The sequence below is a fragment of the Mesoplodon mirus genome (genome assembly GCF_964341445.2).
Source record: "Mesoplodon mirus genome assembly, chromosome: 14".
Lineage (NCBI taxonomy): Eukaryota > Metazoa > Chordata > Mammalia > Artiodactyla > Ziphiidae > Mesoplodon > Mesoplodon mirus.
This window is the reverse complement of record NC_138990.1, coordinates 43,274,830-43,290,403: the sequence shown is the minus strand read 5'-3', so window position 1 is coordinate 43,290,403 and position 15,574 is coordinate 43,274,830. Positions and strand designations below refer to the sequence as shown.

At 46.6% G+C, this 15,574-nt stretch overlaps 1 protein-coding gene across 4 annotated transcripts; it reads right to left on the bottom strand.

Annotated features, from left to right (window-relative positions):
- Window positions 1-3,522: 3,522 nt before the first annotated feature.
- FKBP1B (FKBP prolyl isomerase 1B) lies at window positions 3,523-15,404 on the bottom strand. Of its 4 annotated transcripts, none has more exons than XM_082642497.1 (4): window positions 15,394-15,404; window positions 10,202-10,249; window positions 5,397-5,509; window positions 3,523-4,107 (listed from the first exon to the last, which is right to left on the bottom strand). In XM_082642497.1, the coding sequence occupies exons 3-4, from the start codon at window positions 5,505-5,507 to the stop codon at window positions 3,979-3,981; spliced, it is 240 nt and encodes a 79-aa protein (XP_082498623.1). In that variant the 5' UTR covers window positions 5,508-5,509; window positions 10,202-10,249; window positions 15,394-15,404; the 3' UTR covers window positions 3,523-3,978. The 4 variants fall into 4 exon arrangements, with proteins under 4 accessions (XP_082498623.1, XP_082498621.1, XP_082498624.1 ...); XM_082642495.1 differs by lacking the exon at window positions 15,394-15,404 and adding an exon at window positions 13,811-13,918; XM_082642498.1 differs by lacking the exon at window positions 15,394-15,404 and adding an exon at window positions 10,360-10,600.
- Window positions 15,405-15,574: the final 170 nt, after the last annotated feature.

The window sequence follows — 15,574 nt, the reverse complement described above, 5'->3', positions numbered from 1 at the left end:
CATGTCAGTGTTTTATCTTAAAATTTCTCCTCCTGTATTATAGCAGAAAAAAAATAATAAAACAGCAGTTGAACCATAGCAAGAATTGTTCAGTGGTAGGTGGTCCTAGAGACTGAGTTTCTCTCGAGGATGGGGACCTTTTGATATTCTTAATGCCTCCAGTGACCAGTACAGTGCTTAGCCATCAAAGGAACTTGTTAAGAGTATTGTTATTTATTGAATGTCTATTAATAATGAAATCTCCATAACAACTTAGTGAAGGTGTAGGTATCTCCACTTCGCAGATCCAAAGCTTAATCATGTTGAGTGAATGAATAAAATGCTTACATAAAAAGCTGCTTTTTACTTTTTTTTTTTTTTTAATACTTTTTTGGCCGCACCTCATGTGGGATCTTAGTTCCCCGACCAGAGATCGAACCCGAGCCCCTTGCATTGGAAGCACCGAGTCTCAACCATTGGACTGCCAGGGAAGTCCAAAAGCTGCTTTTTTACATCAACTAGTTATTAGCCACATGAGTACACTTGAATACTTGCTTTACAGTTAACGACATACCTTTGTCAGTATGGGTACCCTTGTCCTTACAGGTTTATTCTAGAAATGGTCGTTCAGATGACAGCACATGGTTAGAAATGTGAGAGCAAGCTGCTTGGGTGGTGCTATTTGTTGTTACACGTCTAAGATGTATTTATGTACTTTCCCCTTTAGTTAGTAAGTGTGTATATTTTGGACCTTAGCTCACAGTATATCTTTGCCATAAATAAAATACTTAATGTTTATTCTTATAATCACAGACTCCCATGGCATGGAAGTAGTATGGTTATTACCACATTCATCATAGCTCAGCAGCTTGGAGGAGATAGCTGTAATTTTCTTTTTATAGTTTAGGCATGGGCCAAATGGAAAAACATGGACTAATTGTTTTGTATATAACTATAGCCCAAAATCAATTTGAAGAGTACAAGCACTGAATCATTTAAATGGACAAAAGCCTATTCTACTTTTAAATGTATTTAGCTTTCAAATCTAACATTACTGTAAGAAAATGGGCTATTTTATACTTTTTGTACTGTCTTCTCAAAGCCTACTATTGAAAATGAAGAAATAATTGTCTTATTTATTAATTATGTCTGAGTGCTTTTTGAAAGCACTGTTAAAGAGTAGAAAGAGTCATTTCTATAAGGGCAGGAAGATGACAAAGGAGCCACAGCTGTAATTTTCTTGTGAATGTTTTTATGAGTTTCTTACTAATTTTTGTAATGCACAGTGTGCTTTTAGGTATTTACAAATATAAAAAGAATTTTCTAAAAGACTTTTTAAGGGGATGACAAATTAGACTTATAGTGTGGTTTGTCTAAATGGCAGACTGACTTGCCCCTAGTATAAGTTGTTTTAAATTAATAAAAGGGGAAATTCCTTCTACTGACAGCTACGGCTGGTCTATCATTTTGATTAATATATCTGTTAGTTGAATTTCATGACCTGAAGTTAAGAGTTTAAAAAAATGCCCTGTAATTGTTTGGAAATTTTTTAGCATGTTCCAGTTATGTTACAAGAACTTTAATTCAGTGGACAAATACTGAGCCCCTGCTCTATGCCACGTCTGTGTGTAGTAAAACGCTGAGGACATAGTTACAATTAGTCCTCTGCAGCAGGCATTGAAGGCGCAGTTTTAAGAGTGTCAGTAAAGCAGGGCCTGTGAAGCCTAGCATCATATCCTCTTCAGGTGCTAGCCAGTAGGTATTTGCTTTTCCCCCCACCTCTTCTTAGTGTCTCCTGTTACCACGTTGGCTATAAATACTCTAGACTGAGATCTTTTATGTGACTCCATAATGGGCACCTGAAATGGTCCTTGGTGCTATTTTTGGTTATCCTATTGGTGTCACAGCAGAAAACGTGACTGTCTTTTATACAGGCTGAGTTCTGAGAAATTATAGACATGTGTATCATTGAGGAAAGCTAGGAACCAAGACATTCTGAAGGAAATCCCCCCAGAAAGGAATGAGTGCAGCACCTTCTGACTGGTCTGGTCCCACTGCAGAGGTGAGCACAGGGACTGGTGATTAAAAGCAAAGCAGCCCCTTTCTCATTTCATTTTCTGCATCTTAAAGCACTGCATCTTCATTAACTCCTCAGTCCTCAGCAGGGGAATACAGCCAGGACTTCTTGGAGACAAAAGGGATACATAAAATAATCAAGATGTTGTGTCCCCATATCACATGTATCGTCATGTGATGTGTTATCAATGAGTCTATGAAGGAAACTAACAGTACCTGTTACCTGCCCCTCCCTCAGTCTTGAAACAATTCCAAGACATCGCTGACAGAATAACTCTACAGCCAAGAGCTTTTCTCACCCATGCCAACTAAAAGAAAAATCTCTTAGCTACATTGCCACAGGCTCCCCTGACGTACACTAACACATATCAATAAGCAGGCTGGTTGTAAAACCTAACTGGAAAGTCCTGTAAGTTACAGTAAATGTAGATTAAAATAAGCAGCATATGTGGAAACAAGTTCAAAATCATACATTCTTCTCAGAAGTAATTACCCACTGTAAAGCTAGAGCAAATCTAGATGAAAAAAAGCACACATTTATTTTCAAAAGTAACTTCCTAATGTGAGTGAGTGTGTGGCTCTGAGGCCTAACACACCCTCATTTCTTTAGGTGCACAAAATGCACTTTTCCATCTTTTTCAAGAAGGGAGCTCATCCTTCTTCTAAGTCCAAATGTAGATTTCATGATTGATCACCTAAAGTGTTCAAATCCCACATTTGATTGCTAAACTGTGGGTTTTGAGCACAATGTATTCCTTTTACTCCGAGGGGAATTCTGAGCCTGTGAGGTGAGTGGCAAGTTGTAACCTACCTTGTGGGGCTGCTTAGAGGATTGGTGGTAATTTTATTTTAAAATTAGAAAAAATTAAAAATAGAACAAGGGCCAGCAAGTACAATAGGTACGTCGGCGCTACAGGTATCCCCTGCTTTTCGAAAGTTCACTTCACGCTAATTCACTTTTAGGAAAGACCTACAGGAGTACCTGTTTTTGCTGCACGAAAGAAATCCAGAAAGGATTTTTGCTTTTATGAAAAAAGGAGAAAAGCAAAAATAGCGTTCAGAGCCACTATAGAGGCAGTATGAACCCTGAGCAGTGAAAGTGACACCACCAAGCTCCTTCCCCGAGAACTATACTCAGTATCTCGGCATCAAGCTGTCATAGCTTTGAACTGTGTCTGTGAGCATCTGTGCTTTTATCTCGATTTATTTCATGCATCCGTAGCAAGATGTGCCCTCAGGTAATTGCTTCTTCGCTTTATACCATTTCAGCTTACAAAAGGCTTCATAGGAATGCCCTACTTTCCACTTTCAGATATTGGGGGAAACCTGTACTGTATTTATTATCACTCTCCTGGCTACTTCTCCTTTCCACTCTTTTCCCAAGGGCAACTGACTTATGTGGTCCTTAAAGCACTTTCTACCTTCAATAAGGATGGACAGGAATTTGTCAAGCACAGAGCCTTTATTTTTCATATCATTTCCAAAAAGGACATCGTTTAAGTCAGCAGAATTTCTGAGAAAGAAAGTGACAGCAAAGGCAACTGGCTCAAGTCCCTCTGTGTACACCGTGTACATTTCATGTCTGAGCACCTTGTGTGTCTGGCTTAAGTAAAGGTAAGGCAGTGTAAATTGTGCGAACAAGAAATCTGTTCTGTGATCAGGAATGGCTACTACATGCATCACGCAAAATGCACAACCTGAAACATTTCAATCTGCAGCTGAAGTTTCCTCAAGCAAAGATGCGCGTGAACAATGACAGAACACATACAGAGCAACTTGGGCTGAGAGAATGGATAACGCCTTGGGGCAGTGAGGTTAGCGCACTGATCAAGAGCCCCAAGCAGGAGGAGCCGTCCCAGTGGCAGAGCAGGCTAGGAGGGTGAGCAGCAGCCATCTCCAGCCACCTTCAGTTCCTTCCTGCCTTCACTCTAAGTTGAGCAGCTCCACGTCAAAGATGAGGGTGGCATTGGGAGGGATGACACCGGGGTGGCCCGTGGCTCCATATGCCACATCAGGGGTGCAGGTCAGCTTCGCCCTCTGCCCCAAGCTCATCTAGCAGGGATGGGGGCAGATGGGGAGAGGAGAAAGAGGACCCAGCTTGATTTAAAAGAAAAAAGTAAGGTAACTATGGCATTTTCCCAAACCGTCCTCATGGTAACTCTGAAGATCTGAGATGAGTTTTCTACGTGGCACATTGAAGTGTTGCTAAGAGTTGTAACAAATGCAGATTGTGCCTCAGACTAACAGAGACTTGACTGCGGGAAAATAACTTCTAAAAAGTAGTCTCAAATTCATTCATCCAACAAACACTGCTGGTTATTCAATTAGTGTATGGCCCAACACTTCTATTTGTTCATAATTTTTCCTTCTTCTTCCAAAGAAGCCTAAAGAGGTGTATAAAGAGCACATGTACATGTACAATGTACATGCTCAAGTAGGTGATAGAAGCAGTTCATTAGAGAGATTTAGAGATTAGAGGCCACAGCAAGGAGCATCACATGACTTCATAGAGCAAAGAAGAAGAGTTTGAACCAGGGCTCATCACAGCAGTCCTCAAGAACTCTGGGGCTTCCCTGGTGGCGCAGTGGTTGGGGGTCTGCCTGCCGATGCAGGGGACACGGGTTTGTGCCCTGGTCTGGGAGGATCCCACGTGCCACGGAGCGGCTGGGCCCGTGAGCCATGGCCACTGGGCCTGCGTGTCCGGAGCCTGTGCTCCGCGGCGGGAGAGGCCACAGCAGTGAGAGGCCCGCATACCGCAAAAAAAAAAAAAAAAAAAAAGAACTTCTCTGGCATTAGTGGGATAACTGGTGAAATTTGAATAATCAATTTTAAAATTTTGAATAACCAACTCAAAAATTTGAATAGATTGGTTAATAGTATTGTATCAATGTTAATGTTCTGGTTTTCATCACTGTACTATGGTTATGTAAAACATTAACATTTGGGGAAGCTGGGTAAAGAGCATATGGGAACTCTACCTGCAATGTTTTTGCAAGTCTGAAATTGGGTGGTTTTTTTTCATTTTAAAAAACAAATCACCTTGGCCTCCCCTACCCCAGCTCTTCTGCTGCCTCAGTCCCAAACAGCTGGTAGCTCACAGGCTTGCTCAGAACTAGCTGGGGAGATGTGCTTGGGATGAGAACCCCCAGTGACAAAGGAGTCATGCTGGCAACTAAAAGGGTGGGGCCACAAAGCCAGGACTGAAACTAGGTGGCATCGCCATGCCCTGACAGTGGAGTCAAAGCAGTAGTGGGTCTGTGATAGGGTGAGGGTGGAGGGCAGAGTGCTGAGCCCAGACCCCCAGCTCCTCAAATTCCCCTTAACAAGGATCCTCATCCTACCTGGGCTGCGCCCTCTTCAAAACCCTTGATGACTTCCTGTTTGCCAATTCTGAACTTGAAAGGTTTGTTTCTGTCTCTGGATGAATCGAATTTCTTCCCATTTTGAAGCATTCCTGTGAAAGCAAGGATAGGGTGGAAAATAACTGTGGTCATGAGCTAACTCCCAGTTCAGGTTCAACATGTCTAAAATGGAATTCCTATTCTGTACAAACCTTCTGTCTTTCAGTCCTCCCCATCCGTCCTGTTGGCCAAGCAAGAAACCTGGATACTTCCACATACAGCCTATCACCAAGTCCTACATATCTTTGGAGTCCAGCTATTTTCTCCATTTCTATTACCACCACCCTGTGTGCTCATCAAGCCACCATGATATCTCACCTGTGTACAGGAACCAACTCTAACTGGTCTTTTTGCTCTATTCTTACTCCTCCATTCCATTCTCCGTACTGTACCCAGAATGATTTTTTTTTTTAAACACATACCTGATCCTATTACTCCCTTGCTTAAAATACCTCAGTAACTCCCCAGAGGCAGAATCCAAATGCCTACATTGTATGCAGGCACTTTAAGATCTAGCTACTGTCTGCCTGATAACCTTCTCTCTGCCCTCCCCTTCCTTCCCTTCCCTGCCCTATTCAGGTCATACCTTTCTCAAGTACTTCTGCACATTGCAACTTTTATCATGGAGCTGCCTCAACCTGAAGGTCTGTTTTCCCAGGCATTTCATCCTCAGGTTGAGTCCGCACCTGGTCTGCGCAAGGGTCCCCCAACATGCAAAACCCAAAGGTCATATCATCCTTTACTATAGTGAACTGTAACTGTAAAGTGACCCAGACAGGGACCTCCCTGGTGGTCCAATGGTCAAGAATCCACCTTCCAATGCAGGGGACATGGGTTCGATCCCTGGCTGGGGAACTAAGATCCCACATGCCGCGGGGCAACTAAGCCCATGCACCACAACAAGAGAGCCCGCGTGCCACAACTAGAGAGCCCATGAGCTGCAACTACTGAGCCCGCGTGCTCTAGAGCCTGTGTGCACCACAACTAGAGAGAAGCCTGTGCGCCACAATGAAAGATCCCGCGTGCCGCGACTAAGACCCGACACAACCAAAAATAAATAAGTAAATAAAATTTAAAAAAAAAGTGACCCAGCCCATCAGTGGTGGCCTCCAGACCTCATACAAAAGAGATATGTGAACCCAGAACACCCCAAGTGTTGTCTTAGCAGTTTGGCGCACCCCTCAGCCTCCAGCTGCAAATACCTTGTCATCCCTGATGTACATGTGTTGTCTCAGTCCAGCTGCCTAAGACCCAAGAGCTGCTTTTCTATTTTCTGTTCTTACTGGTGTCTCTAGTTCAAAGATCAGACATTCTGTAAGTGATGCTATTCCATGACTTCTTGTGGCCCCTGGACCACAACAGAAGGCAATTTGGGACCAGAGAAAGGCCTAGCCTGTAAGTTCAGAGACTGGATTCTGACTTCACTCTGACACTAACTCATTGTGTGAAGTGAGGCAAATTACTTCCTCTCTCATGGCCTCAGATTTGCCATGTTTAACATGAAAGGTCTGGGCCTGCTCAGTATCTGAGCATCTGTGATTCCACTTCCTAATTTCTACAACATAAATGTATAAAAGAGACATTCTTATTTACCTATTTTCTGGGCAGAATAAATTGTGCTCTTGCCCTGGGTACTAAATCAGGCAAAGAAGAAAACCCTATCGCTACACAGAGATGCACACAGATGGATCCTTCTGTATCAAATATAGGAGATCAAATACAAACTCATGCATACACACAGGTTGCTAAGATATTCAGAGATGCGCATGCATGCTCACATGCATATATGCATAGACCCTCAGAAGAAAACCCCGATGGCCAGATGCTAGGAAAATATTTAGATACATAGATATAACACATTCACACAGACACATACTTGTACAATACACATATGGATATGTGCACACACACATTCACACACTCCATTTAAAGACTGATTTGCTCACTCCCCAATTTCTTCAGGTTTCATATGACTTAATCCACTTCAGACGATATACTGTTATCTACTGCTGCAGATTCATCCAAAACCATGCAGTCCAGAAACAGACCCACAGATACATGGTGACCTGATTTGACAAAGACGCTACTGAATGCAATGGATAAAGGATGATTTTTTTTTTATTAATGTTGCTGGATTGACGGCATATGCATATGGGGGAAAATGAAACATCAAAGTGAACCCCTATTTCACCCACACATAAAAATCAATTCCAGATGAATCACAGACCTAAATATGAAAGATAAAATAATAAAGCTTCTATAAAAAAATAGAACATCTTCATGACCTAGGGATAGACAAAGATTTCTGAACTGTATTAACTATAAAAGAAAAGACTGATGATATGTAGGACTTCGTTAAAATTAAGAATTCTGTTCAAAAGATGCCAATAAAGGAGTAAAAAGGCAAGCCATAGCATGGGAGATGTCTGGAGTAGGTGTAACCAACAAAGGACTCATATCTAGGATACAGATGAACTCCTACGAATCAATAAGAAAAAGAGAGACCACCACATTTTTTTTTTAAGTGGACAAAATTTGGGCAAACTAACAAGGATATCCAAATGGTCAGGAAGCACGTGAAAAGGTACTCAGCTTCATTAATCATCAGGGCTGTGCAAGTCAAAACCACCAGGACAGGCCAAAAATAAAACAAAAACCTGACAACACCAAGTGTTGATGAGGATGTAGAACTGGAATGCTCAGACGTTGCTGGTATCAGTGGGAACTAGCACAACTACTTTGGAAAGCTGTTTGGCAGGATCTGCTACATCTGAGCATAGGTATAACCCTGTGCCCCGGCAATTCCGCTCCTGCATATATATAGGCAACCAGAATGCCTACACGTGTGCACCAAAAAACATCACCATTCATAATAGCTAAAAACGAACAACAATCTCAATGTTCATCTACTGTAGAAACGATAAATTGCAGTATATTCATACAATGACCTGTACAGGAATAAAAAAGAGCAAACTACTCTGGATAAATCTCACAGACATCAAAAGTGAAAAAAGTGACATAATGAGTGAAATAAGCTAAACACAAAAGAGTACATACTCTACAATTCCATTTATATGAAGTTCAAAAACAGGTGAAATCAATCCACAGGGACAAAAAGGTAGAATGCTGTTTACCTCTAGGGAGGTGTAATGACTGTGAAGAGGCAAGAGGGGGAGTCCTGGGGGTGCTGGAAATGTCTGTTGATCTGGGGGGGTGGTTACATAAGTGGGATCACTTTAGAAAAATTTCATCGAGCTGTACATCTTAGAGTTATATTCTCTACTGTATTTATATATAATAAAAAAGTTTACCAAAAAGTCCCATACAGTCTCCTGCTGGGTTTGATGAGACAGTCCCTCCCCAGACCAGAGCCACTCGTGGCTGATGTTAGTATTTAATGCACATTGCCTCCTGTCTGTATGTATTGTGAAAGGTCTTTGCAAAAGGATGTTGTGGTTTGAGTAACTTGACAAGGACTGGTCTGTCTGCAACATGTAGAACAGATAAATCAATTACACAGGTCAGAGGCCCCAGAAGACTCATGGTAATTAGGCCACATCACCAGGAGATAAAACACAGCTCCAGCCCACTGACGTCAGCGACCGGCAACACAGCTGTTGAGAAATACCCACACTGTCTGCCTAGAATCAACCTGGCACTTCACACTGGCCCAGAGGATTGCTAAAAATGGTCCCATCTGACTATGTCCTAGGAATTAAACTGGCCTTGCTGTCTGCTAAGTGGCTGTCACCAAGTTTGCCACGTTGGGAAGCAGGTCACAAGGCAGAGCACGCAACCCCCGGAACAAACATCTGCTTGTAACCTTCCCGCCAGCGGTCCTCAGGATCTCAGCCCACCTGGCCTTCCAGTGCAGATCATCCAAGAGGGCTCAGCAGAGGCGGGGCCTGCTCTGGCCGCACAGCACCCTGACACGGCCACTGCCACCCGCGCCTCGCACTGCGTCAGAGCCTCCAGTTGACTTCCTGCCCTCCCCCACCACCCCCAGCCCAATGAAGGTAGGGATCCTCTTGTTTCACTTTTGTGCCCCTACTGCTCAGCACAGCATCTCACACACAGTAGGTGATCAATAACAGTAGGCTGAATTGAATAGTCTGTTTCTGAAAAAAGAAAGGGAATTCTCAGGAAGCTGACCTCCTCTGCTCTAATAACACTGTAGGATGAAAAGGGAGTCTGCAGGGAGGGTCAGGGCTCTCAGAGCTATAAGAGGAATTTCCAAGTATCGGACAGCACCAGGAGGGCCAGGGCTCCACCCTGCCTGCAACAGACAGAAGGGGAATGGAGGTGGTATATGAGGGCAGGGGTGGGCTTCCCTGGTGGCACAGTGGTTGCGAGTCCACCTGCCGATGCAGGGGACACGGGTTCGTGCCCCGGTCCGGGAAGATCCCACGTGCCGTGGAGCGGCTGGGCCCATGAGCCATGGCCGCTGAGCCTGCGCGTCCGGAGCCTGTGCTCTGCAACGGGAGAGGCCACAACAGTGAGAGGCCCGCGTACCGCAAAAAAAAAAAAAAAAAATGAGGGCAGGGGTTAACCTTGCAAGCCCCCTTTCTCATTCCCTCAAGGCTGGCTGGGAGGAGTTGGGGATAGCTGGTCAGAGGGACAAGACTTGGCTGCCTTGGGCTCTGGGCCTGGTCTGGAGGAGCTGATACCTCTGGAGAGGAGTATCAGAGGAGAGACCTGCCTGGGGAGCGGCAGGTCTGGATGAGGGCTCAGGGAGTGAAGCCTACCTGTGTAGTGCACCACACACGTCTGGCCCTTCTTGGGGAATGTCCTTCCTGCAAGGAGACATGAGGAGAGATGAATAAACAGCGCATTGCAGAAAGTCGCCTGGGACATTTCAGGTGTGACTGTGACCAAGAGCTCTGGCCCACATTCCCCTCCATACCATGGAGATGCCCATGGTTCCAGTTCTGGCTCTGTGCTTAGTACGAGCCAGATTAGTCACTTTACTTCTCTGGACTTGATTTGAACTTTATTTCCTTGGGTTCCACAACTCCACTGTCTCCTGGTCCTTTTCCTTTCTTTGATTGCTCATTTTACTTTCCTTCGTCCATTCCACGAACCTTTCTGACAGCCTCCTCTCTGCCAGGCCTGGACTAGATTCCAGAGACACAGAGCAATCTGTGAACTCACAATGAGGTTAGGGAAACAGACACATAAATAATAGATTATAATGCAGGGTGATGACTGTGCACAAGATGAATAAACACAATCATTCACAAATATTTACTGAATACCTGCTGTGTGCAAGGCCTGGGCCTGATCTCGGGATACACCAGTGAATTATACAGACAAGATCCCTACTCTTTTGGAGTTTACATTCTAATGGAGGGAGACAAACAATACTCAGATAAACAAGACAATATAGATTGTGATAAGTTCTCTAAAGAAAATAAACACAATGATAAATTACAGAGAGATACAGTGGGACAGACCATTTTAGAATGGGTGGTCCAGGACAGCCTTTCAGAGAAGATGATGTTTCAGCTGAGACTTGAAGGATGAGCAATGCGCTGGGAAAAGCACTGCAGGAAGAGGGAGCAGCAGGCGCACAAACTGTGAGGCAGAAAAGGATCGGTGCATTTACAAAACAGTAAGGAGCCTAGATGACTGGAAAGAAGGGAAGGAGGTGGAGACAAGTGGGAAAGAGCCAGATCATACAGGGCCTTGCAGAGCTGGATTTAATTCTAAGTGCAGCAGGAAGGCACTGGAGGTTGTAAGCAAGAGAATGACATAATCTGAATTAAGATTTTATAAGATCATTCTGGCTGTGTGTGTAGGATGGACAGTTAGGCGCCTGTTGCAATAATCCAGACAGAAAATCAATGATGGCTTGAATTAAAGTGGTTGGCAGCAGAGAAGAGAGTAAAATAGATTGGAAATATACTTTGGAATTGGAGCTGACAGGGCATGCTAATGGCATGGAGATGGGGTCCAGGATGAGAGAGAAGGAGAAAACAACCACGATGCTTGGGTTTTAGGTTTGAGCGACTAGAAGGATGGAGGAGCTGATTCCTGCGATGGGGAAGACTGATGAGGAACTGATTTGTGCAGGTGGCAATCTTAAGATGCCTCTTAGACATGTGAATTTGTACTACAAGTAGACAGATGGAGAGTCTGCACTGGAGGTATAAATTTGAGTGGGATTTAAAGCCTTGTGAGGGCTAACAGCTGAGCCAACATTTAGATGGGGGCCCTTGGGAGGGAGCACCTGACTGACTGAGCAGCAGGGAAAGTATCAGAGAGGAGATAATGGTTAAACTGGGTCTTAAAAGATGAGTAGTTTACCAAGGAAGTTAAGGGAGATAATTTGGGAAGAGTGAACCACATGTTCAAAGGCTTCAAATCGAGCAGTGGTGGGAGCCCGTCTGGTTCCCTGCTGTGTAATCCTAGGGTCTAGCACACAGTACATGCTCAATAAATATTTGCAGAATGACTGGTATATTTAACAACTGGCAGGCAGCTCGATAAAGCCGGAGGAAAAGTTGGTGGTGGTGGGGGGTTAGGTACTGGTAGTAAGAGATGAGGCTCTAGTGTGGAAGGTAACAGGAGGCTGTATCACTGTCTGCCTGGAGAAAAAGTAAGATTAATTAAAACGTTTTATGCCCAGGGAGGGGCATGGTCAAATATGCATTTTAAAGAGTGCTCAGGCTGTGGTGGGGGAAATGGTGGGGGTGGGGTGGGAGGCCAGATGGAAGGCCAGGAGGTGTGAATGGAGGTGGGGAGACCAGTTTAGAGACTGTGCCGAAATCCAGGTGAGAGATGATGGTGGCCTGAACTAGGGCGGGGGCTGAGGAGATGGAGCCTTAGAGATTATTCAGCAGAAGAACTTGGCAGGATTTGGTGTGGGCTCCACCAAGGCAGGCACCCCCAGCACTGCAGCGTAGTCATTGAAATATTAATTGGTACATTGCCCCCTCTGGGTTATAGCATGGTAGCTGGCCCTTCTGTGTTTTCTTGACTCAGGGGTTTAGAATGAGCTAAAAGCAGAAGGCCAAAGTTCCTCCAGGCTTTCCCTAAAAATCTGATCCCCCTTCAAGAGAAAATGCCCCTTGTCTAGTCAGGGAGGGAGGATAAGTAGAGAAAACTCTAAAGGCTTCTTTGAACCAGGGAAAGGAGAAGAGGCCTGGAGGCCACTGGCAGAACTCTATGGCAGTGCCCCGGTGGGTAAAAAGGCCTCAGGGAGATGCTTCCTGGGACGCAGCACCATGGTTCCCAGCATGGAAAAAGAAGCCTGCAGCCCATGGGTGATCCAAGGTTGTGGCTGGGACTTCTAGGGACCACTGCTTTTCAATAAGGAGGGTGGCCAAGAACCAAGAGACCCTCCAATTTCCTGGGGGTGGGGGAGTGTCAATAATGTCTGACATGCAGTTTGCCTGTCAAATCCTGCAGAAATGAGGGCTCCAGTCTGAATTAAGGTTGGTTTAAGAACTAAAGAAATAGCTACTCCTGGCACATCCAGACTCAATTACAGAAGGGTGATGCCTGTAATGTCTGGCTTGGGAAAGTGACTGGTGCCAATCCTGAGGCAGGAAACAAGGGAACACAGAGGAGTGCTAGGGAGTGGGGAAGACCAGGAGCATGAGTTCTGTTCTGGACTTGCTGACTTTGAGGGATCCGTGGGATGTCCAGATAGAGGCTGAGCAGCAGCTGGATAAATGGACCACCTGGAACTCAGATTGGAGGCCTGGGCTGGAGGCTTAAGTTTGGAGACCATCGGTTTGCAGCCCATAATGAAAGCCATGGGAGTGGACAGGATGGCCGGAGAGGCTGAGTGGGACAGGGAGGATAAAGCAAGATGCAGAGGCAGTGGAAGAAGCGCTCCATCATTCCCAGACTGGCTCGGTCCCTACAGCGTCTCAACGCCCAGATCGCAGGGGGCCGCCCAACCAGAGGCCGGGAGGCGGGCGCATTAGAAGGGGGCTGCCCCGAGCAGAAGAGACCCCAAAGCATGTCCTTTCCCCTGTTTTCAGACCTCACCCAGCAGGGCAGGGAAAGCGGAGCTAAAAAACGGCCGTAGGAAATCAGGAGTAGCGGATAATCGAGCGGTTCTAGCCGCGGGCAGCGGCAGCCCGAGGCCCCCGGGGTGGTGGCGGGCCGCAGACCCCAGCCTCCCAGCCGCCGCCTTCGTTCCTCTAGGTGAGCAGGCGCGTAAGGGGATGGCGAAGGATGTGTGCTAGACATCCAACAGTCCCATCTAGGGTCTTCTCCCGCCTCCCCCATCCTAGGCCAGCTCTCCCTGTTCAGCACCCTCCAAGCCACCTCGGAATCGGACCCCCGCCCGCCGGGCTCCGCCCCGAGACCCCTCCTCCTCCCCCGGCTCCGCCACCCGGTACCGTCTCCCGGGGAGATGGTCTCGATCTCCACGCCCATCGCGGTCCCACTGGCCCCGCCTCCGAGGGTCCCCGCTGTTTCCCCGACCCCGGCTCGGCTCCGGCCCTGGCCCACTGGCGCTCCGGCTTGCCACCCCGCCGCCACTGCAGAGTCGGAGGAGGTGCGGCTGGAGTCGGGACCTGCGCGGGGAGGGGCCACCGGGAAGGGGGCGGCGGGGCGGAGCGGCGCGGAAAGGTGGGGTCGACCGGGGCGGGGCTCGGGGGAAGGGACCCTGACGCGGCTGCTCGGGAGCTTGACCAGGCTATTGCAGGAGGCATGCAGACACTCGTGCATCCACCCACCCATCTATCCATCCATTCATCCATCCATCCGTTCAACACATATTTATCTAGCACCTACTCTGTGTTAAGCTGGGGTAAGGGGGGCCGGTCAACTCGGTCTCACAGACTTGGGGGAGAAGGCCGGCAACTAAACCAACACTTTTATTAACTGAGTTCACTGCCATAGCGTTCAGAGCGTCATGGAAGCACCAGAGAGGTACCCACCCCAGCTAGGCTGTCCGAATCTGCAGGGGCAAGCTGAGGGGTGGGGGCGGGGGGTGGAGGAGAAGCCAGTAATACTGACTCTCCCCCCCACCAAACCACTGTTCTCCATCCTGCGTAGTTCTGACGTACGCACAGGTGGACTCCCACGTTTCAAGGCAGAGAACTGTGCCCTGGGGATACCGGCTGAATTAAGACAGAATTGCTGTCCTAGAGGAACTGAATCTGCGATGGGCAGGGACACAAACAGTTACGGCGTGGAGAGATTTAAGCTGTGGGATAAATGAATGAATGAATGAGTTCTACCAGACCCTTCACCTCCACCCAAAGGAGACATAAGAATCTGGAAAGGTATTTTTTGGAGAAGGTAACATTTGTTTGAAAAATGAATGGGACTTTCTCTCTCTTTTTCCTCATTCTTCATGTATTGTTGCAAAAATTGATATGAAGCTATGATTCTTCCAGCTATGGTGCTGGAAGATAGGCATGGGGAGAAAAGCCTGAGCAAAGAAGAGTGGGCCCTAGAGGTGTTCTTCTCCTTCTCTCCCAGATGGTCGGGGCAGAAACTTCAGGTTATCAGCATCGCCGAAGGAGGGTTGGCTGTGTGTTCAAGAAACATGATGCTCAACTGTACTGTGAGGGTCAGGATCTGAAATTCCCCATGGGCGGCCCCAAGGCGTGGCCCAGAGTCTCCCAGGGGTATAGCCGGTCTTAAGCCTAGTGACGCACTAGCTTCTTGAACTGTGGCCATGGTCAGGCACGTTTGGGGTAAGTGTAGAATAACGGTTTGTAATTAGCACAGGTCCATGGAACGGCTTCAGTATTTTGTGTACGGAAAAGAACATTTTTCTGAGGAGATTTTGAGGAGATTTTATCTTATTTTAGAGGTCCTCGACTCCTTCCCCAACAACCCCCGCACCCCTAAAAAGGTTAAGAAGCCGTGTTGACTCTAGGGCTCCCGGACTCCTTCTTAGACTAAGAGAACAGATGAGAAGTGGGGGAAGGCGCTATACCTTTCAAGGGAGAAATTGTAGCAGGCTTACCTTCGGCGGCGTTTCACGGGGAATACAACTCCCAGAGGTCCGTGCGGCAAAGCCCGAGCTTATTGGCCAATGGGAAAGACCGTCTCATAACGGGACACAAGCAATAGCCAATAGACAAGGGGCATTGCCGAGCTTGCCCAGCCACCGCTCCACCTATCAGGGGCCTGGGAGCCGATGCTTC